General features: G+C 39.3%; 1 protein-coding gene across 2 annotated transcripts in view; it reads right to left on the bottom strand.

Annotated features, from left to right (window-relative positions):
* Nucleotides 1-22,837, bottom strand: part of ST6GALNAC3 (ST6 N-acetylgalactosaminide alpha-2,6-sialyltransferase 3) — a 251,347-nt gene that overhangs the window by 225,767 nt on the left and 2,743 nt on the right. Inside the window, exon 1 of one of the 2 annotated variants that reach the window (XM_061451533.1) lies at nt 3,501-3,805. The exons of the other annotated variant lie outside the window; for it this stretch is intronic. Coding sequence (XP_061307517.1) covers nt 3,501-3,518 — 18 coding nt within the window. The 5' untranslated portion in view covers nt 3,519-3,805. Of the gene's footprint in view, nt 1-3,500; nt 3,806-22,837 lie in introns of those variants that run through there. 2 annotated transcript variants of the gene reach the window in all.

Genomic DNA, 22,837 nt, shown 5'->3' with positions numbered 1-22,837 from the left:
ATCACCTCACATTATCCGAAGATTATTTAGACCACATGATTTCACTGAAGGTTTCAACTCACTTGTGATCTCTACTGGTCGAATGTCATGTCCTGTCTATAGGCACATGAAGTAAGTGCCTTTTGCTACCTCACAGTGAATACAAAGCACACAAACCAGAAGGAAACCTTTCCCAGAATTCATGCTTAGTCCTTATTGTATGGGCCCATCACACATGGACTTCTTTTATTAAATCTACCGCATTAAGCCTACACAGTTAAAATTGTACTATGATGATGATACAACCCACCCCCATCATCTTTTTCAAAAACCTCCATTTAAAAAGAGGAGTTTGTAAACAGGGGAAGGAATAATCCCCTGCAAAGTGCAACATGTGTGAACTGTTACCTGTTTTGTTTGCTTTAAAATATCTTGGTGAGGTGTATCAACGTTGTACAGAGTATCATTATCATTCACGTTACATCCACTGTAGGACAACAGGTAAATTGAAGCATCATTTTTCCATTATGCCAAAAGTAGAATTTCCTTGAAATAATTTATTGAGTAACATTTGTCATCATTTTAAAAGGTCAGCAGCTCGTACAGTAGAAGTTGAGGAGTTCAGCATCTTTAAAGTCAATAGTGACGACCTAAATAACAATCACTATTAATCTAGTAATCAGCAAGGTGGCATGTAGCTACCATAGTAACAGGCATATGATCAACTGTTTGCTTCCAAGAAATGCCTACACTTCACTCAGATCCTTTGCCACAATTTTTAAAGACATGATGAAAAAAATAAAAACACATCCTGCATCTCAGAACTTGCCTCTTTCTCTGCATTTCATCAGCAGAAGAGAGGTTTCATTCTCAAAAGAGCATTTCAAGAGTTTTAATGAGGTCTCGCTACTTACTGTGAGACAAAGCCTCCAGAGCCCTGCTCAGTACCAGCCCTACCAATCGTACCTGGGGAGAGTGCACACCACCACAGAGACAGCACGTGCCCTAGTGTGAATCACCTTCCCAAGCATTTCTACAAGGGTTACACACAGAGATTATTTCGTGCAGCAGCCACAGTAAAAGCAGATCTTGGTATCTAAAGGTTACACACCTTTTTTAATATGCTCTCAACTGTTGTAAGTAACTCCAGCTAATTATTAATAGCCACTTCTGTTCTTTGCACTTTACAGACATCTCTCTCCAATCTTATTTATATTAAACTCTCACACGTACAGAACTCAAATATCCAACAGGGGCAGGGAAAGGCACAAAGCAGGGCCACAGAGGCACTCAGGGCTGAAGGGGTAAGGATACACAGGTGTTCTGGCTTTCAATCCACTCTACCATCACTTATTTAAAATCTATACCTCTAGCACAGATATTTTTTATTATTATTATATTTTTAATGTTTGTAACACAGGCCAGTGACTGAATAATGAGAAAGTCAGGACAAACCTTCAGAAATGTGGGGGCTGAAGCTAACAGGTTTGTATTTTCAGGAAGGAATTAGCCTGGTGTCACATAAAAATATACATATTATTCTGAATTTCCTTGTTATGGTAAAAGCTTGAGGAGTACCTGTAGGCGTTATATTAAAACTTAAGTGCTGTTGAGTATCCCTATCTAGACATTTAAATTACCCCTATGGGATGTCTGTCTGAGAAAGTCCAGCCTGCCTTATGGCAAAACTAATCTTCACATAGCTGTTTCACTTTTCATCCTTGCACCTGCTTGTATTAACAAGATTAAGAATTAAGCTCTCAGAGGGCTGTCTGTCATGGACTACCAATTTATCTATTAATTTAATCATCAGAACCACAACCAAACAGAGCTCCAGGCCTGGGCAAAGGGAAGGTATTTATTGTGTTATAACGCAAAGTCTAAAAGGCAAGCCCTTCAGAAGTCCTGCTTATGGCAGGCTGTCTCACCAGACTGTGCAGAGGATTTTTTTGTAAAAGGATATTCTTATTTAACTGTTAGGGCCAGAGGGATGATTTTGCATGTGATTTCTCCACATGGTTAGAAAAATATAAAGAAATTCTGTCTTCTGAATCATGTGCAGGTCCAAGCTAAGTCATTCAGAGAGTATTTAAACAGGAGTGCACATGCTTATCTTTATGAAACCAGGCTCCATTCATGGAGCTCATATCTCCTCACCTCAAGCCAAAGCTTAATACAACACAGTCATGTCAGTGCTGTCTGCTCAAAGGAGTTTGTTACTATCTATCTCCAAGCAGAACCTGCTAGTTCAGAGCAGTTTTTGCCATCCTTATTAACTGCCACAACCTACATGCTCACAGAATAAAACTCAAAATCACCCATGTACCAGAGACCCAGGAGTAGAGAATGAATGAAAGGGGAATGCAGTGTAGTAAAATAAGAAGTTTTTTTTAAAGTTGAATGCCATAAAAGAAGTGGTAAGAATTCGGTCCAAGGAGACGCAGGAATGTTTATTATTTGGGTACTGCTTTGAAGCTCTGCAGCAGCTTTTTATTTATTATTATTATATACCAATTTTGCTGATATGCTGAAGGTGACTGCTACAAGAAGCCATCCCAAAGTTTGGGATAATCAATCCTTTGTTAGAAGATCAGACTGAAAATACCAAAAGTTTCACAGATCAGTTTTATTTACTAAAAGAAACAGAGCAAAAATATATCCAAAATATACACTGTAGGAAGCAAGGCACATAACAAAGGAATCCAAAACAAACCACTTTCAACAAGCCAGGCACAGGAGAGTGACTCCCTGCAAGTGACAGCACTGCAAGGAAACAAACGCTGTTTGTTCTCAACTGACTGCACTTCCGCCTCCTCCCCTTTCATTCAATACTTAGTACTAGTGATGCTCCCTCCATCTCCATGACATGCTGGTTGCAAATACTTTTATCTCTGTGAGGAAAGCAGGCTGGAGAAAGCATACGATCACATGGTAAGTTTATGCTTATATTTGCTGATATGAAGGAGAAAACCCTTCCACAAAATAGGTCATTTAATTAGTAAACGCGGTTAAATATGAAGTATAATTGTGTGGAGCTTGTGGATCTTAGGTAAATTCAGCAGGGGAGTGTGTGCTTAGGGAGCAACTGGGACAGCTGTATACATCTGCAACCTTTGCTGTAAAAGCAGTAAATGCTGCACAGTCAGTGAAAAACAGAATAGCTTCCTCCAGTTCTTTCCTTTGTGCTAGGAAGTCTGTTGCCCGAATGCTATTGATCCTGAAGGAATTCAGCTCAAAGTCAGCTGAGACAAACCAGAGCCCCTCACCACCCCCCCTCCTATTATTCGGTACACACTTCCCTTCCCACTAGCTTGCAGTTCTGACAATGCAGGGAAAGAGGAGAAGAATGGCAGAGGGAAGCAGAGCACAGCTGTACGTTGCAGAATCTCTCCATATTCATTTGAAAAACAAAGCCAGTATTCAGAAAGACAAGGAAGATGCAATAGGACCATACCGAATCCATGCCTCTGAGCAGCAAGGGGCTCTCTAACAATGCATTCAAGCAACAGATAGAGATTTACCTTCAAAATGCAGGCCATGTTCTTTCTCTATCCTTCCTGCCACAGAGCAGCAGGATTCTACTTTGTGAGCAGCAGTTCCAGTGTCAGGAAAAAGGCTGGTAGAGCTGCAGAACTGCTAGAGCCTACATTCCTGTAGATCCAAATAAGGGTACCACGCATCCAGGATCCGTTAGTCATATTAGTCTTTTTATGCTCCGTTCGTTCCACCCATCAGCTCCTACCACTGGCTGGGAGCCAGCCCAGTACCTCCCCTCCGTCACATGACGGAGTTTGATTCATGGCTCCAGCATGTATTTTCGTAAGCTCCAGGACGCTCTCGCACAATACTATACGTACAAATGGCAATCTATAGCATGCAGATGTTTTGCAACAGCTGGAAATCAAGCCGCATGCTTATAATTAATCCCTGTGCCACTCTACATGTTCTCAGGAGACAGCTGCTGCCACTCGGTCAGGAAAGTCCAAATTCTAATCAATCATTTGGGCTCTGAAAAGATCCTAACACGGCTTGTTATAGTTCAGCACTTTTCATTGCACAGACGGCTTCCCTATGAGAGGGGATCGTTATCAGCAACAAACACAAGTATCCCACCAGAGGTGCCTGTGCTGTGCTGCATGTACCTTTTTGTGTAAAGGGCTGGCATACATCACAGGGAATAGAAAGTGTGGGTTGGTGTGGGTATTTTTTGTGTTGTGGGGTTTGGTTTTGCTTGGGTTTTGAGGTGTTTTTTTTTTTTCAGGAGGCAGGTATTATTTTTATTTGTGCAAGTCTGATACAGGCTCTCTGAACTATGTTTGGACTTTTCTACACTGTTGTGGGATTAACTGCAGATAAATACATACAGCTGTTGAAGAAATAGTTCATTTTGCATTATCTCATCAAATTCAAATCCTTACCTTACATACTATGTACTGTATGAATATACACTATATATATACAAACAAATACGGAGGTTTTACTTCATGTTTGTCACTTCTCCTGCAGTCTCTTTCTCCCCCTTTTTTGTTTTCCCAGTACTTCTCATTACTACATCTTGGAACCCTCTGCATTTTCTGTACTTGGCACCTTCCCTGTATTCCTTGTGTGCTACATTGCTTCACTCCTGCTGCTTTAACACACACCATCTCCCTCTCCCTTAATAAATTCCTTGTAGCGGATGTCTTCATCCTCTCTGCAGTGACTCAGGGTACCTGTTTACATGCAGCCAATACACTCCAGTTAATGTTATGAAACTGCTCACCACAGAGCTCCTTAATATGTGGCATACAGAAGGTGTTAGCACTGAGCTGCACCTGTAATAGCCAATTCTATTCCCTGTCTGGCAAGCCTCTACTATTCAGGTGCATTCTCTCAAGACAGTAAGTAGGTTGAAACTGAAGGAACTAGCTGTCCTCATTTCCATGCAGGGGCAAATCCTCCCCAAGAAAAAAAAAAACAGAAAGGGGCTGGGGAGGTTTTCTCCAGGCCACACTCCCTGGCTGCCTTACCATGCCCTACCAAAGGAGATGCCAATTTGTCTTTGGCCTTTGCACCACCATTTTACATGGGTCCTGCAAACTCCTCAGCAACTCTCACCACTGTAAATCCACCTCTTTGCTCAACTGAAATTTGCTCCAGATGAAAATTGTAGTATTGCTGGGGAGACTAATAAAAAGAAATTTAAATTTCTAACTAAGAGTTGTGTAACAAAAGGAAATATTTAAACAATGAATCAGTGGAAGAAGCTTGTGAGAAAGGGACCATTGGTCTTTTTCTGCTAGAAGCTACCACCAATCAGTGTTAACTCATTCTGGATTACAGTTTGTGCCTCTCTAAAGAGTAGTTATTCATAAGGAATTATGCACCAAACCTCTGGTTCTTAATAAGATACACTTTTTCTATTTTGTTTCCAATTAAAAAAAAAAAACGCCTATTTTTCTCTCCAGCAGTGAAGAATCCAGTTTTTCTGGGACTGAAACTATTCCTTCCCTCTGTGTAATGGGCTTAGGAAACATTTCCATCTGAGACAAATGAAAGATACTCCATCCCCTTCCAAGCTCCCACCTTTACCAACTCTGGAAAGGGCAAAAGGAAAGAGACTTGGATATAGTCCTGAAAAGTTCAACCATTTCAATATGTCCAAAGCATTGAGGGATTTCCAGTGAATGATATTCCTTGAGGAAATACAGAGATATGGGTAGGTGTCTTAAGTATTTCTCTGACAGACTTTGATTCCAAACACCACATCAGACAAAGTATGTTGACCTTTTACTTTTAGACTTTCTGTAAATGGACATTAAACTTAAAGATATTACATCATTACTTCACTTCAGCAACAGCCACCCTTCCTTCCCTCCTGCCCTGTGACTCACCACAATCCAACCACCTCATATCCAGCAGCCTGCTGGGATGTCACTAGGACACCTTTTTAATGGCATAACAAACATAATTTCTTAGATTGTCCAACAGGCAGCTACAGCCCCTCTATAAAACTTAGAAATACAGTCAAATGGATTTCCTGGAATACTAAAAGTGCTCCAAGTGTCCATGAGTGGCTCACCACATGCAGAGGGTGCCATAGCTCCTATTGGCCATTCCCAGCTAGCAGGGACCCTTGCAGCAGCAGCAGCTAGCGTTTCAGAAAATGCTCTGCTGGTGCTTGTAAGCACAAGCCATAGGAAACTCTTGTGTTTGTTCCCTGCAAATGCAGGCAAAACTTGAATTTTCTCTTCCACAATTTAATGTAGAGAAAACCTAAATGCATGCCTTTTAGAAAAATACGCACTTTTCTGTAAGGAACGGCGAGAGCTTCCACTTTATTTGCGCCTGAGGACAAGAACGGAAGGTGTGACTCCAGCTGAGATCACCACAAAAAGCAGCAGAAACCCCAGTTTTAGGCTTACCTAATTTTACCTCAGAGAAACTACATGGGGAAATGCATCCACCAAACAGAAAAAACAAACAAACTCTGTCAACTCATCTTTTCCATGAGCCTCATGAAGTGTTTTACTTGAACTTTAAATGCTCTTGAAATCAGCTTTAGGTCAAACATAGCTCACACAAATTTCAGTCACACCTACAACTTTCTGTACAAATTTAACATGGTTGTTGTTGCCTGCTAGGGATGTCAGAGGGAGCATGAAACTTCCTTTCAAGTCTGAGTCATTATAACACTAAGATGTTACTGTTAGTTCTGGGGACAAACACCTTGCATATTTACCATCTTGTCCAAACCTTTCCAATACATTTGTATGGGGGAGCAATCTTAGGGAAAATATGGTTGTTTGGGCAGCAACTCTTTGCAATTCTAGGTCTTAAAAGCTAATTCTGTCATAATAAAACAATCCTTTGTGGGGAAGGCTGATTAAACCTCCATTTGCCAAGGTTAATACAGCTACACAATACCAGCATTCAAGTAAGAGTTTCTCTGTACTTCCAACAGAGCAAGTTCTGCAGGGCCAGCCTGTGCCATGAGTACTGCCAGATTGGTTTGCTAGGTGAAGGGACATCATACAGCTGATGTTACCTCTTGTAAGAGCTTCAAAGCCAAACCCTCACAAGTAGGTAACAGATTTAAACATTGTTACTCTGTTAAAACCATTCTCTCTATTTTAAAAGTGAATGCTTAGAGAAACTCTGAGAACTATCATCTTCTCACTAACTGTTGAAATCAGACAGTGGCTCATCTAGTGAAAATGCACCCAAAAGGAGGAAATTATTTTAACACTTGCTGCCTCAACAAGTTTGTATCAGACAGGCACGACAACACAGCACTTCTCACCCTTCATGGGCAACCTGAGTCAGTGGTGGAGTAAGAGATCTGCTCTATTGTTATCTCTTCTTCCCAATCATCAGTATCAATTTTTCCTTACCTCGTGTAACTTACCTTTAGAGGTAAGCAACCTAAGTTAATCAGCAGCCCAGTGGCATGACAGAGGTAGAAGACGAGATGGTAGAAAGCAGCATATGATTTGAACAGGAAATCTTATCAGGTTATCCAAATGCTAAATGTAATTTTAGTTTAAACCTTTTCATGAGCCTGACTTTTCAGGTAAGAAAAAAAGAGGTGAGCTCCTGCTTCACTTTGTCTGAAGTCCAGAAGCTGAGGAGAACACATGGGAGTTGATACAGCCCAAATCCTATATTTACTTTTCAGAAAATCCTTAGAGCTTCAAACAAGCATGCCAGATACACATTACTGAAAGGGCATATACTTCCCAACTGGAAGTATATTGCCCTACCCAGCTTCTTGCTCAGCACAATACATCAGTGCACATCATGCCACATTTGAAGAAAAAAAAAAGAGAGGAAAGCTTAGTTGTGAACTACTTCTCTACTTCTGCATGTTCTTCTGGCAGGAGACATGGGCTGCTCAGCACCATTAATGCTATTAGAAATTCAGCTCATCACCTCACTATTATTCAGTGTCATGGTAACAATTCAGCACAGCCACAGAGCCCTTCCAGACCTTTCATGTTCTTGAGTTCCCCCTGGCTCCTTACACACATACAAACACACTCAAATCCTTGCCTCCCAACTCTCTTTCAATTAAACATGCTTTTAAAAGAAAAGAAATACACAAGTTTTGGCCAGGCCAGTTTAGGAAAAAAAATTTCCATTTATTCTCTGTCACAAGACAAATCTTTGAATAAGGTAAATGCTAGTTAGTGTCTGTAGAATAATAAAGGATATAGTCTATTGTATATCTGTAGTATATAGCTTTTAGATAAAGCACACATTATTATGATTCAAAAGAAAATACAAAACACTGTTTTTAAATGCATGAATATACAAATATTAAAACTCAAAGGTCTGTAGAAGTTCCTGGAAGCAGAACACAGCAAACCCTACAAATCAGTAATCTTTTCAGAACGTTGTCATTTTATTTTTATTCCAACTCCAAGAACGTCAAGTTTCTGGCTTTGAAGTTGCTTATTAAATAGCGATAATTTACACTAAACAATAGACTGCTCTATTTAGTATTAATGAAATAAGTGTATGTCATATCTCTTATTTGCAAGTTTGTTTTAACAGAACAAATTGAATTTAAAATGCAGCAAAAAGATGTGCTCAGAGAAGAGCACTGTCCATCTGCCCAAGCAGCTCTCCTCCAGTTAAAACAGCCTAAGCAACTCTGAAGAGTGTTGTGTTCGCTTTGTGCCACCAGCTGTTTTGCCTGAATAAAAATAGTAAGATAAAGAAATATATAACTAGGAAGTCTCCAGGAAAAGAAAACCCACCAGTAATATTCTGAAGGGCATTCAAAAGCTAAATGATGTGCTTGAAAATGCACTGTCATTTAAAGATAATGTTGCTGATCAGAAAATATGGCTGGCTGACAGGCATTGCTTGCAAGTTCTTCAGCCAAGGGCATATTTGGTTTTTCCACTATTCACTTTTTACCTTTTTTGTTCCCATTATCAATGCCTCACACTCCTGCTATTTTTATAACATCTAATTCTAACATCACAAAAACTTTAACTTTATTTCACACTTGGAGACATCCGTGTCAGTTTGCCCTCTAATGAGATTTTATCTTGGAGAATACAGCTGTTCACATAAAAGGAGCTTAGTAAAAGGAACCAGCAACAACTTCAATCACAGTATTGAAGGCTCTTAAATTGGAACAGAAAATTTAAATCCAGCATTTCAACTTAGAAGAATACCTTCTCCTGAACTGTAGGAGAGAGTGTCCCCTCATACTTCCTCCAAAGATCCACTGCTGTTATGGGCTAAGCTCTGTAGCTATCCAAACTGCCTATCCTTTGGAAAAGGAAAAAAATAAACAACACACTGAAAACCCAATCCCTATCCCTTCCTGAGACTTTATCTAATGTTTCTTTTCACTTGAAAGGAAAACCTTAAAGGCACAGCAGTAAAGACAGATTTATTTAATAAAGGAATGAATTAATTTTGGGTTAGGGAGGGAAAGAAGTGCAGGAAGTTTTTGACCACTCTCATGTGAGATACCCAAAGGAGCTCAGCCCCAGCACTGCCAAATCTGAGCCACCTCGCTCAACAGCAGCCTGCTACACATCATATCATTACAAAACTCTGAAGCAAAATGCTGTATCTTGGTCTTGAAAAAAGAATTTCCCTCCAGGAAAAAAATAAATAAACCTGCCTCCATGCTGGGAGCTAAATGGGAATTTGAGAATCCTATTTTTGATAGGGAAAGCCGAGACTGTGGAAAACAGGAACCCGTATCTACTTCACAAGCTGGAAAATAAGGGAAGGACGACTCCTGGCACTCACCTTGCCTATCTAGAGTCCCAGACACTATCCTTTTAAGAGGCACTGCGTAGACACTGTGATGACTGTCAGCATCTTCTGAGGGTTCTTGGAGGTCTTCCCTTACTCTGGCTGACAGCAACAAATCTCCGAGCAGGGACAGCAGCAGCCACTGCTCAACAGTCTGCTCTGCCATAAACAGAAAGCCAGAGGCAGGTGCCATGCGCCACCAGGGACAACAGATTCTGTATCCCGCATCATCTGAGGAGACACAGGGAGCAGCACGGCAGACAGGATAGGAGTCCAGGACAGAGTTCTGAATATGGCTGGGGTCCAGAAAAATATGATCCTGAGGGCAGATTTGTCCAGAACTTTCTATTTTTAATTAAAACCAGCACAACAGAAAGCCAAAAACAAAGGACTTTTTTCTAATCTCAGTATCAGGGTTTAGAATTCCTTGTAGTCACAGGCTTTCAAGAGAACAGACAAATGTAATCAGAAACAGGTCATATTCTGCAACAATTTATAAACTGCACTATCTCTGCTAAGGCTAACAGCATGCACAGGATATAAACTAACACAAAGCGTAACTTGTGGTCTTGTTTCACTGAGCATTGCGAGTTGGCATTATTTTAGCGTGCTGTGAATGGGTATGTAACATGATAACAATTTTAGGAATAAAATATATCCAAGACAAAAATCTGAAACACTATTTCGTTCAATTACGGCCTCAATATTTAGACATGCAATAAAAAAAAAAGTGGTTTATATACCAGAAAACTAAGCAATGTTTTCTTGTCGACAAAGGTAAAATATAGAGATATTTACAGAGATAGAAAGTTACTAGAATCCACATGCTTATTAAACTTCATTTTGCACTCGATTCCTGAGTTATAAAACGAATCAAACTATCATACTGAAATCCATTAAAATTCTCTCAATGAAATTCCCTTCTTGGCATATTTAAAGTCTTACTTAGCCACAGTTTGAGAAACAGAAAAACTAAAAGCTGCTTTCAGATCCTGAATCATGAGTTTTACTCCTCTGAATCCAAATAAACTGATACCCTACTCCTCTATTAAATTCATAGTCTTCTTGAAGCCTTTAGAGGCACTAACCAGCTATTATGCTGTGTCCTAATGGCAACAGACTTTGCTCCACTGGATCTAAAGAGAAGAAAATATCTATCTTATTAAAGCTAAGCTACCTTGACCCATGCAAAGTGCCAGCAGCAAAAACTTTGCTGTACTTTGAAGAATCCATATCCATATCAAACTATAAACATATAGTTTTGCCTTTTTCCTGAGCAGGTCTTCCAAAACACTGATAGCTCTCATACGGGATTTTTAACAAAATACATCCCGTGTAATGCTTTTAATTAAACCACAATGCTACAAGTTCATAGCTGACGAGTTTGCCTCTGAGTTTTCTGCACTGCTGTGTAATACTCAGCTAGAAGATAAAAAGCTGTAGTTATACAAGGATTTAAGGTCCTTAATGAGTTGGCAAACTTTTGGATATTGCCTCATTGGAACAACCAGAGACCCTGACTTTAAGGATTTGGGTTCCAAACACAAGAATTGCTTCACACACAAATTATATTATTCAAAAACATGCAATTAAATATTTAGAATTGAACACAAGAAAGAAATACAGGAATTCAGCCTGGGAATACAGCTCTCTGAATTTTTAAGTGACATGATCACACAATTCTTTCCCCAAAGGAAGTTTCCGGGTTGTGGGTGGGTTTGGATTTTTTACCTTTTTTTTATTTTATTTTATTTTTATTTGTCTTTCCACTTCTAGTTCAAAAGGTGGAACTTATAAAGGATGAGAGTGAATCAGCATTACATGAATACACTGTTTCCTACAGGATCACTGCTTCACTTACTGGAAAAAATTATATAGCAAATGAGAAATGGTTTTAAGGAAAAACTGCAGAAGTAGTCTGATTTAAATCATTGAAAGACAGCAGCTGTGAAGAGGTAGATTCTGAACTTGTCTCCAGCATAAAACCTCTGCAGAGCTCTCTGAATTAATAACGAGGCACTAGTATTACTTTCCCTCATTTTCTAGGCTCCCAATTTGAAACTATAAGGGCTTATTCACTGATGCTTTTGGTACTTGCAGCTACAGTTGAAGGTAATAGGAGTTATATATTGAGCACATTAATTGATACATAATGCCAAGTACTCTGAAAAATGAGATCTTAGGCGCCTATAATGGACAGCAGCATTAATAGACACTAACCATTTTTTTCCTGTGACTGTCTCTCCTATGAAATAGTAATAATTTTTAATGTGGATTTGTCATATTACAGTGAATAGCATAAGAGCATCCATTAGGAAATTGGGCATCCTGTGTTCAGGAAATGCTTTCACCGTCATGAAGCAACTTGTGGCATAGGGCCACACTTGGGCAAGGAGGAGCAAACAGAATATTAAATGTCTGCTTTTTGCTTGCCATCTGGCCAACCTCTGCATGTAAACAAGTCAGGAGCATTAGAACAAAACCCAATCATGTTATTTAGAGCTCTGCATAATGTTTAGGAAATAATTTAACCAAATTAAGACTGCAGAGGTAATCAGCTTGGCATTTAACTTCTGAGAGCCAAGGTTTGTTATTTAATATAATTTTTATTTTAGTATCCCAGAAACCAGAGGCATAAATTCCATCTCCTACCATTACAGTGACACTCAACAGGGTTACCAGTAAAGCTTTCTAACTCCCAGGACCCAAGACACCATTCCTCAAAACCCAGCAATTCACACAAAAGCAGTCACTTTGAGACCTAGAGGACAACCTTTCCCTAATAGGTGTTAGCAGCAGGGAGAGGCAAGATCCTGTCCCATGACAAACCCCAATCTAGCCAATACTGACTGCCGAATCTACCAACTCTGCCATTTAACAGAATACAATTTAAGTCATCACTATCAATGAACCCTTTCTCAACTAGAAGCTACACAGAACGTATGTCATGGTTATGCTAAATTTGAGCAGGGGAAAACCAAACCAACCAACCAAAACCCAAGTTTATTTTAGGAGTTCAAATAACTTTAGAAACAAGAAGTCTCAGAGTAAGTCCATTTAATGGTCCCTGGACAATTAGAAATGTGGCACGTTTGTTAACTTTGACAACTTATGATCCCTGTTGATCCTGATGTTTCAGTTAAAGTAATTTTAAAGTTTTCAGAAAAGCTTTAAGTCCTCCATTAGGTTTCCCCAGGCTGAAAATGGAAGATGCCTGCATCCATTACAGAGGTAAAACACAAAGATTTGGTGGTCTGACTATTTTTAAAAAGCCAGGTTTTTGAGCAATTTAATCCTGCCATACATCACTCTAAGCCAGTGAGGGTCTTCACTGGCTCAGTGGCCTTCGGTGTAAGATACCAGGCTTTGCAAAGATAATTCAATTTGCAAAGTTTTCATTGAAAGTAAGTTGCATATCTCCAGGACAAATTTACCATGTTTTCAGTCACACCATCATTTACAAACCTTTGTATCTACCATTCCTCCCTCACTGCAATATAAAGACCTCTGTAACAATATTCTCAGCAGTTTCAGTACATATTTATTACTATTACAGTATAGTCACAGCCCACATCCCAGCAGCATAGGAATCAGAACCTAGAGGCAAAGGCATTTGAGAACATCTAAGTGAAATATGTTCATAATGCAGATTTTTAATGTACAAGATAAGTAAAGAGCTTTCCCTGCCCCTATATTTTCAGGATGATTACCAGCCTATCATTTTTTATGTCTTTTCTTATTATTGATAGCATGGTTATTAATGTTTGCAAATCACATAACACCCTGATTTTCTTGCAACAAAAGTGCAAATAGAATTGTATGTGAACACCAAGGAGGGAATAAAATAAGTATAAAGAGACATATTTTAAATATAAAACATTTCAGACAGAAAATGCTTTTAGTCATCCTCAGGTGGGTAATACTCCACACTTCCTTTCCCCCCAGGGATTTATTACTATAATTAGTGTTAATCTCAGAATTTTTGTTAATTCAGCAGGAAGTATCAACGTTAAAAATAGCTTGTGATTTATCATGCACACCATAATACAGTTTTATAACATTTTTTATTATTTTGAAAGCCTTCCAAGATTTTCCTTATCAAGATGTGACAGAAGTCTTTCCATAGCTCAGTTGTCTCTCTAAAATGCTGCAGTACATAACAAAGAAAAAGCTTTATAGTTGGAGATAAACTTACTGTGCTTTCCATTGTAATAAAATTTACAGCAGTATTTGGATAAACTGGTTTCATCAGTTCTGAAAAAGAAATACATTCTAGGAGCTAAGATTGACTACATGCCCATTCAGGCATTCTGTATAGCAGTCATGGAAGCAAGAAGCTGTCAGAACAAGGTAAATTAAATTGAACCAGTCCTTAAAAGCCTCAGATTTTGGAATCTGCATGCAAGCAGGATGGCTACTAACACCAGGGAGTGTCAGAGTACATGGATGATCTAGATTTTTTTTCTGTGGGATTAAATGGAACACTTAGCAGCAAACACAAAGTTCCTCTATTTTATTCATCCAAAATGCAGTTGTCTTTTACCGTTAAAGATTCCTAAAGTAAAGGTGCATAATTTTGGAGCTGGGGGTAGAGAAAGGTTTAATTATATTGGACTAATCCTCTCCTTTAATTCCCTTAGTGAAGTATCATTCCAGAAATGGATGCACAGGAGAAATGGCCAGTTCCACTGGAATTTACCCGGGACCGTATTTATGTCCTTGGTATAAATCACAATCCTGAGAGAGTTTTCATTAAAAGATATAAACTTGCTAAGTGAGGTCATTAACAACTGAAGAGCGACTGGTTCTGAAGTGCCAGGAAGGACAGCTTTTTAAGTCATAGCTCTGTCATATCCTTTGTATTCTTGGAAAATTTGCTTTGCAAGTTAACATTTACCTACCTTCTCCTGACAAAAATAAAGAGAATTGCTGCAGTCCTGTAAAAATCTTAATCCAATATAACAGCAACCAGTAAAGATTTTCCCCTTTGGAAAAATCATGAAGGGTATCACATTTTGCAGTCACACGTTCCTTCTGTGAACCACGTGGTTGCTGTTATCTAAGGGCTGTAACAATAAAGTTTCAGTCAGGGCTAAAGGTCTTGGGGTAATATGGGAGGGGAGTGGGGTGTGGAATTCAGTTAAATCATAGTCAGACAGGAAATTATCCCTATTGAATTTTGGGAGCATTTCCTTCTTTCTTTCCCCTGGTTACTATTTTTAGACCCCACAAAGTGAAGCATCAGCAATTCCTCTGAGGGACAGCAGCTCTGCATTAAAGGCATGAAGCCACTGACTTTCAGTTAAATAGACTGGCATTAGGACTCTGTAAAAAGCTGACAGATTTGTGCTTAATTCTGTTTTCACAAACAGAAATTAAAACTGTTTTTCTACAGTGAAATTCTTGCCTTGTAACATAACATCCCAAGCATAAGCCCTAGGTGAGAGCAGATTGGTGAATTTTCAAAGTAGTATCTTAAACCCATTGGAGATTTCAGTGACATTTACATTTCCACAGTGCCCAGTTTATTTCTATCTGGGTTTCAGAAGGCAGCCATTATTTGCATTGCTTGAAGCTTTTGTTATGCACAGTCAAAACAAATACTGTTCTCCAAAATAAGCTCACTGGAGGGGCAGGAGAATTTAGCTTTGAATATACTTCAGATAGTCGATCTGCTTTAAGCAAAGCTTTTGGAGTTTTAAAATGCTATTCTGTCTCTCCTCGAGAATAGCTGCAGAGAAAGATCTGGGATTCTTCCCCCCACACCTGCTTTCCATCCATCCTTCCCTCTTTCCAAACCAGCACAAAGCAGTAGCAAGGATGACTGGCCATAGCCAAGTTAGAATAGCATTAGAGATTGCCCCTGTAGTATCATAATAATGTATTCAGATAAGTGCTAGAAAATAGTAAATACAGCAAGGAGAGATGGCTTGCCAGAGGAAATTATCTCAGCTGGAAAGCAAGAAACAAACACTAAACACCAACATTTCTGCTTTACTGTTTGCATGTTACAGTTCACAAAAAAAACGGTGAAGAAACTTTCAAGAGGCAAAACAAAACTAGATCAGGACTCAAAGTCTGACAGGAAGAACCTGAGAGAGAGAGAGGGAAAATGAAGACAAGGTTTTTAACACCCAGACATCACCATCACACAGATGGGAATTTAAAGCTTTGAATCTTTTCTGTATTCATTTATATTTTATTTCCAGGAGACATTTGTTGAAGTGTTCGGCCCACATTTGCAGTTTGCTTCTAAAACCTGTGCTAGCACTGCTAGAACAGATTTCTATCATAAGACAAAATTCTTTCACCATCTTCTACGCCAAGCCTGTGCTCTTACCTGTTACTTGTAACTGACTGTTAAGACACGGCTGAAAAACAGTACTGACTGGGGTGCAAACTCATTACCTGCATGACATCATGAAGCAGTTCAAGCAATGTTGGCAACTACTTTCACAGACATCAGAGTACATTTCGAGTAAGGGCCAGTAGTTTTACTAAGTATGTAGTCGGCAGGGTTGGTTACTACAAAAAGCTCTTAATTATATTATCATCAGGAGAGCCACTTGTCTTCAGTAGCAAATACCCCTAATAAGAGATTATTCTTCTTTGACCTTAGTGTACTCTAGTTTCCATGCAATATTCTTCTTTGGTATTTCCTTGATACCCAGAGATAAGCAGGACTCTTGTTTCCTGGACATAGTACTATAATTAGTTATAAATAAAACCATTAAAGAAAGATAGGGATGTTTTTTAAAGCAAAAAAAAAAAAACACCTGGAAATACACTGCTCATCCAAGCCAGCTCTACTTGTCATTACAGCAAGAACTACAGAGATGAACAGCAAAAGTAGAGAACTGCATTGCTCACCCTCTTCCTCCGCAACATCAAGCTGGCTGTAGCCTGCTCTTGGATGCAGGCACATCCAGAGCTGGGATAATGGGTGCACATCTGCCAGCATTCCCAGAGAGCAGAACTGTTCTCTCTGCTCTTGCAGATACCTTCACAGTGGGAGACATCTTAAATATACTTCTAGGACAGGGAAGACTCCTGAACTTAGGCAATACCACCAATAAAAGCAGCAATGGCTGCTGTCTGTCAGCTGTTTGGGTGGCAATCGTGCTGTATCATGCTGTTCGATAACCTCAGCAGTGAAACATGGACCTCTGCTGCTACACAGTGTTTGGTGGGGGAAAACAACAGCACAGGGAAAGCAGTGATGGTGCAAACTCTTTTCTGTTTTCAAAAAGACTCAGAAAGGAATTGCTCCTGTATGCATGCAAAAATCAAAGTGAGAATTGGGAAGGAGGTTAATTGAGGTATGGATTAACTGGTATGGATTAGAGTCGTGTTCTAGGACTGTGGATACAAAAGAAGTGCTGGGAAGCCCTTAGAGGTTAATGTAAAGAACACAGAAGGGAAGAAAGGAAAGACAGAAGAAAGACAAGCTGCATGATGTACCAAGTTTGAACACTTGAATAGGAGAGCAGGAAGATCTATGCAAAACCAAAATAACAAAAGCCCTAATTTTTTTATCCAGAAGTATTTACTGTACATAGCTCTCCAGTCACAGAGTAGACTAGCAACTTTAATGATGAACCAACTTCATTACAGGTTTTTATAGAGGCAATCAAACTGTGGCTCTGTTACAGCTTGAAGTAATCTAAACTCTTTCCTCTTCAAATTTATTTTCAGCAAGATCAACTCCAAGAGCTGGGACCTGAGTGCATGAGTGCGACTGCTAGTGAAGAAAAATGTATGTGTGCACGTGCAAAGGGAAGGTGAGAACAGAGTAAATGCTGTGAGGACAGCACAGTGACTGTTTATGTTTTCTTAAAGTTCCAAAAATCCTCAGAATAGCCACAGAAGTTTTTAACCAAGAAATAAGCGAAGCTCAGAGCTCACATCCCAAGTGAAGTCCATGAATAGAGCAGAGAATTTACCGAATATAACAAACCGCAGAACAAAAATGCAGAGGGGGAAAAATGCATAGAAAATACAATGTAGAATAAGAGGGAAACCTAAATGCAGGGTAGCACTTGTAGGAATTCTGAAGACCACTGTGATAATGGACAGTGTTCCAAGTACAGGGAACACAATAATTTAGCAGATTACATTCTGCATGCAAGAGAAGATCACACAATACAAGACAGCAAAATATATTTAATGCTCAGATTAGGACCAAGACATGACCTCAGCAGACAGTAAGAAAACTGGATGCAAAACAGAGATGAAGGCATCAGGCAATGTGATATAATAGCTACAAAGATTTTCCCAGCATCATGCAAGAGAACGGAGGAAAGTCATCCAACCAGAAAAAATACTGACACAACTGTTAAATCACTGGGACAGTGTAAATTAAAGAAAAAAAAACACTGGCCTAAATGTCAGTTATTCTCAGTTCTAGTTGGCTGTTACTAGACAGCATTGCTGGATAATATTAGTGTCTCCTTATCCACTTTCAAAAGTAAGCAGAAGACATTTTACTATTAAGATTATAATGGCATCACAACAACATGACCAAGACGATGATCTGCCTCACAAGACTCAGCATCATACAAAATAAAATGTTCATGTACGGTTTTAAGAGAACAAGAAAGAAACACTGACGCAAGCACAGTTACAACAGAAACACACAGCTAGAATCCCATCTATCATCTGAAAAGAGCTAAGAAAAAAAAAATCTACAATAAAAATAAAATGGCATTATAACAGCTTTTTGATCTGTATGAAATACTTGGGGCATAATTCAGGAACACCTGACCAGAGGCTTAGCAGGCTGCTATGGCTATGAGGTACAACACAATACATGGCAGATACACTTAACAAAGCTCTGAAAGCTTGACCTCTGCATTTACACAACACTGCAAGCAATGTTGTTCCACAAACAACAAGAGAACTATGGGAGAAAAGATGCTATAAACCTTTTGTCTTCTTAAATGAAAAAGATCTTGAAATTTGAAATGCAGATGAGAATCACAGAAATATTACTAGGTGCATGTTATGACAAGCTAGAAGGGTTTCTTTCTTCAGGCTGGATTAGCAAATTTCATCTCAGATATTCCTATAAGGACATTGAAATCCAGAAGTAAAGCATGATCTAAAACAGTTGAGCTTATTAGATAACCTCCAGCATAATTAGCCACCAGTGTGGGTACATACATATGTGTTCTGTGGGTGTACATATATAAAAACCTCATATAATTAGCTGCTTTTCTGTGACTGAATATGCTTCAATTTCTTCACATTAAACTTCAAAATTGTTTTATATTTGTCTCACTGATTTTAATGGCAGAGTTACCTGATGAAGAACTTAAATAGTGAACATGTAGATTTGTGTTGGGAAGTAGGAGAGAAGACATCTTCCTGAAAGTATAATAACCAGACTTTTTAGTCATTCAACACTGTAGCAATAACAGAGCAAAAGAACAATACTGAAATCTGGAATTAATGACCTCCAAAGCAAAGTGTTCTAACCCAAATTCCTACAGCTGTGGTCTTCCTCCTGCGACTTCAGAGGCAAACCACTGCCAGGGAGAAAAAAGTAGTACATTTTGGTTCAGGTTTCAGCAAAGGGCAGTGAAACAAAATAACACTGGAGAATAAACTTGTTAGTATCAAGCCCTCCAATTCCCACTGAAGACTTTTGCTTAGGAGCATGCATACTGTAGTATTCAGAGCATGTGCACTTTTAAAGTGACAAACTCAAGAAGTATCCAAGCACATACACTGACCTCCCTTGCCCTTCATGGCATCTGGCTGCGTAAAACAGCTCACTGCAGTTCTTAAATACCATTCAGAACTACAACAGTGCAATTCATAAGTTGTACTTAGCAGAGATGCTCAGGTGAGAAGACTGAATTACTTCTGAGTCAGAGCTTTCTAACATGTCCTTTGTAATCTTGCTGCTCTGCTTTCTTTGCTATTACCCTCAAGTGCAGCATTCTGTAGCATAGATGCTGTGAACTCAGCCCAATTTATCCAAACACTATGAATTTTTATATTTTCAGATAGTTCCACAGATCTAGAGGATGATATTAATTAAATCAGACTTAATATTTCTATTCCTATATGACCTGTGGCCCTACTGATTTCTTTTTAAGAAGAACACACCCTCCCCCCCCAAAAAAACAAAACCAAAAAAACACCTAAAAAACAAAACAATAAAAAATAGGCATTCAGTGGTATGAACCAGGTTATATCATATATCTAGAAGATCATAAAGCAGAAAGTGTGGGACACACTGAGGTGGGCAGGATCACCTAGGGCTGTCTTGTCTTACTTTGAAATCAGTCTCAAGAGAAAAAGGAATAAAGGAAAAATAGACCTCACTCATCCCAGAGCAAATACCAGCAGCACACTGAACATAGACCAAGAGCCAGTTTCATTCCATTATTTCTTGAAATAATGGAATGGGCTTGTCTATCTGAATTCCCCACTTCTGTTAACATCTTGAAATGGCTGATGCTGTCCACGGAAGTATTCACAGTCATTAGGAAATAAGCTATATTAAAAAATGGACATGCTCAAGTAAGCCTTCAATGGTCAGTCATGCTTCAAACTGGATCCTTCCATTTTTAAAGGATGACCTCCTCTGCAGAGTTGGTAGGATACAAAACATGGCAATACTGTTGCTGTGACTAGGCAAACATGATGCAAGATGAGCAGGAAGGAGGGTACCACCCCTCTTCCTATTACTCTAGTCTGGCTGCTCACACCAAGAGGCCTTCCATATAGTCTCCATATGTTTTCTGTTTAATTTTTCAAAATTCCCTGAAGTTGATCTATCATGTCATTTGGACTTGACACCTACCACCACCCATGGTGGTGTGGCAGCAATTCCTGACATACATAGAAGTAATCCCTTGGAGGAGAGTTAATTACTTCACTGGAATAGTTGCTCCCTGGAACTAATTATCTTTTTGTCATCTTCCCTGGGAAAGGTTTTCTGAGAAGAATCCTGTCTCCGTTTTCCCCATCACTGTCTCTCACATACCCTGGTGAGTGAAACTTGAAATCGATTGAGGATTCTTATCCTCTTACAAAAGAGATCAGAAAGAGACTGTCATTGATGAGCATTCTCAGATTTGTGATCTGTGTCTTCCCACTGCTTGCCACAGACCCTCCATGTGATTGCTCTTTGAATCTGTGTGCTCTTAAATGACTATTACAAACTGATAAAAGCAAAACAAACAAGCCTGAGCTATGCTGGATGGACTCCATCTACAGCATATTCCCTGTAGGAAAAGAGTAAATGGTCACATATGCTTAACATGCTAATTACACCCAGAATTCCCTTCCACCAGCTTAACACTCATAACCTCATAGGAAAGTGTTCAACTGAATTTATTTCTTTGGAAATACGACTGCCTTCACTTATTACAGCTCATGTGCTCCTCAGTAACCAAGTGACTCCTACCTGAAACCAAAGCCTCATATTGAATTCTGGCACTTCCTCTTCTCTTACTACTGAATTTTGTAGTAATATTTTGTATCAGTTACATGTTTTTTCTGCTGTTTCAAGAGGTCAAGCAGCCTTGAATTGGCTGATGTTAGTCTCCAGAACGAAGGTGGAAAGCGACAATGATTATAGCAGGAGTCAATGTGCTTCCATTGTACTTCCTAAATGAGTCCTCCCTCCGCAGGACTGAAATAATGCCTTCAGCTTAAAAACTTCATAAACCACATCTTTGAAGATCTCATACAAACACTTTCTGTAGTTACAGAACATCTCGCCACTACTCCAAATCCAACATCCTTCTGCCAAGAGTAAATACTTACAACTTTTCTCATAAAAATTTGTTTCATTAAAAGCATGGGAAGGAGAGGTATTGCTGCCTACTTCCTGCATAATAGACAGTTATGGACCATCTGTTAGGGAATAAGAGACCTTTGTTCAATTTCCTCCTCAGCTGAAGATTATTCAAACCTTCAAAGAGCACACAAAAGCAACCCTTGCTTTAAGGTATTCTTCAGTGGAGGCATCCTCCATCTCACATGCTGAACTTGGCCACTGTGTGGCAAAGATATCAGTGGAGACCAAAGAAGACACTCCCCTCATCTGTTGGTGAGGAGTCCCTGCTTTTGCTGGCCACAGGTAACATAAGAATACAAATGCAAAATAATGTTCATATGTCGCAAAAACCAGCCAAAAAGGCACCCTCACCCAGCTCTACAGCAGCCAGCAGAACACCGAATGTCACTAGTTTTCACTACTGCAGTTGTCACTTCTGTGACCCGCCCAAAGTACAGCCTGACCAGGTCTGTCTGCATGGGATGACAAGCACTCAGTGTCCCCGCAAAGTCCCCAAGACCGTACCAGCACTTTCTGCTAAACATCTGGAGTTGAAGACTGATCATCTCTGAAGTCTATAAAAAGCTATTGCTAACTTGATTTGACTTTTACCTTAATGCCTTTTTTTTAACTTAGGGCCATGCATCACCAAAGCAGTTTAAAGAGTACTTCAATACTCGGGGTTACAAACAACTCCGTATGGCTGTACACATGTAACATCATCCTTTATGATAAAGTCTCTCAGTGTCAGATCAAGCCAAGTCCGGCACATGGTTGTGACTATTCCCTGTACAGGAGACATAAGCTGTTTTATTGTGAAATTCTTTCTCAGCCCTGCCATTAAACATCTCTTTTGTTACAACTCTCCAGGGTCTCCACCATACCAATTGCGATGCATTATTTCTTCTTACATGTACCAGAACATAAACATTTGTACAAGTGAGTCTACAAACTGGGATATGACTGCATACAGGACTAAGTAATTACCTAAACATACTAATGTGAATCCAGATGCTAAAATTCACGTGCAGCTATTTAACAGCACAATGTCGTCTATTGGTCATCATGCAACACCATACTGGGAAGTAAATCACAATGGCTTTCATTGGAATAAGCAAATTAACTGAAGAAATTAGAATTCACACCCTCTTCGTACCTACTATTCTTCTTTGTACCATATTAAGGTGGTCAGGGTTTTCTGCAGTCTTTTTTGAATTATCAAGCAAGTTTAAGGCTTGCCTGCTTTACTCTGAAAAGCTAAACTAGGATGTGTGTAAAAGTCACCTACATTCATCAGTGGAG

This window comes from Pezoporus flaviventris, unplaced genomic scaffold (assembly GCF_033815535.1).
Source record: "Pezoporus flaviventris isolate CSIRO_AGI_PZ_B2104156 unplaced genomic scaffold, CSIRO_AGI_Pfla_v1 ptg000013l, whole genome shotgun sequence".
NCBI lineage: Eukaryota > Metazoa > Chordata > Aves > Psittaciformes > Psittacidae > Pezoporus > Pezoporus flaviventris.
Note: the sequence above shows the minus strand (reverse complement) of the source record. Positions and strands in the feature narration are given on the sequence as shown.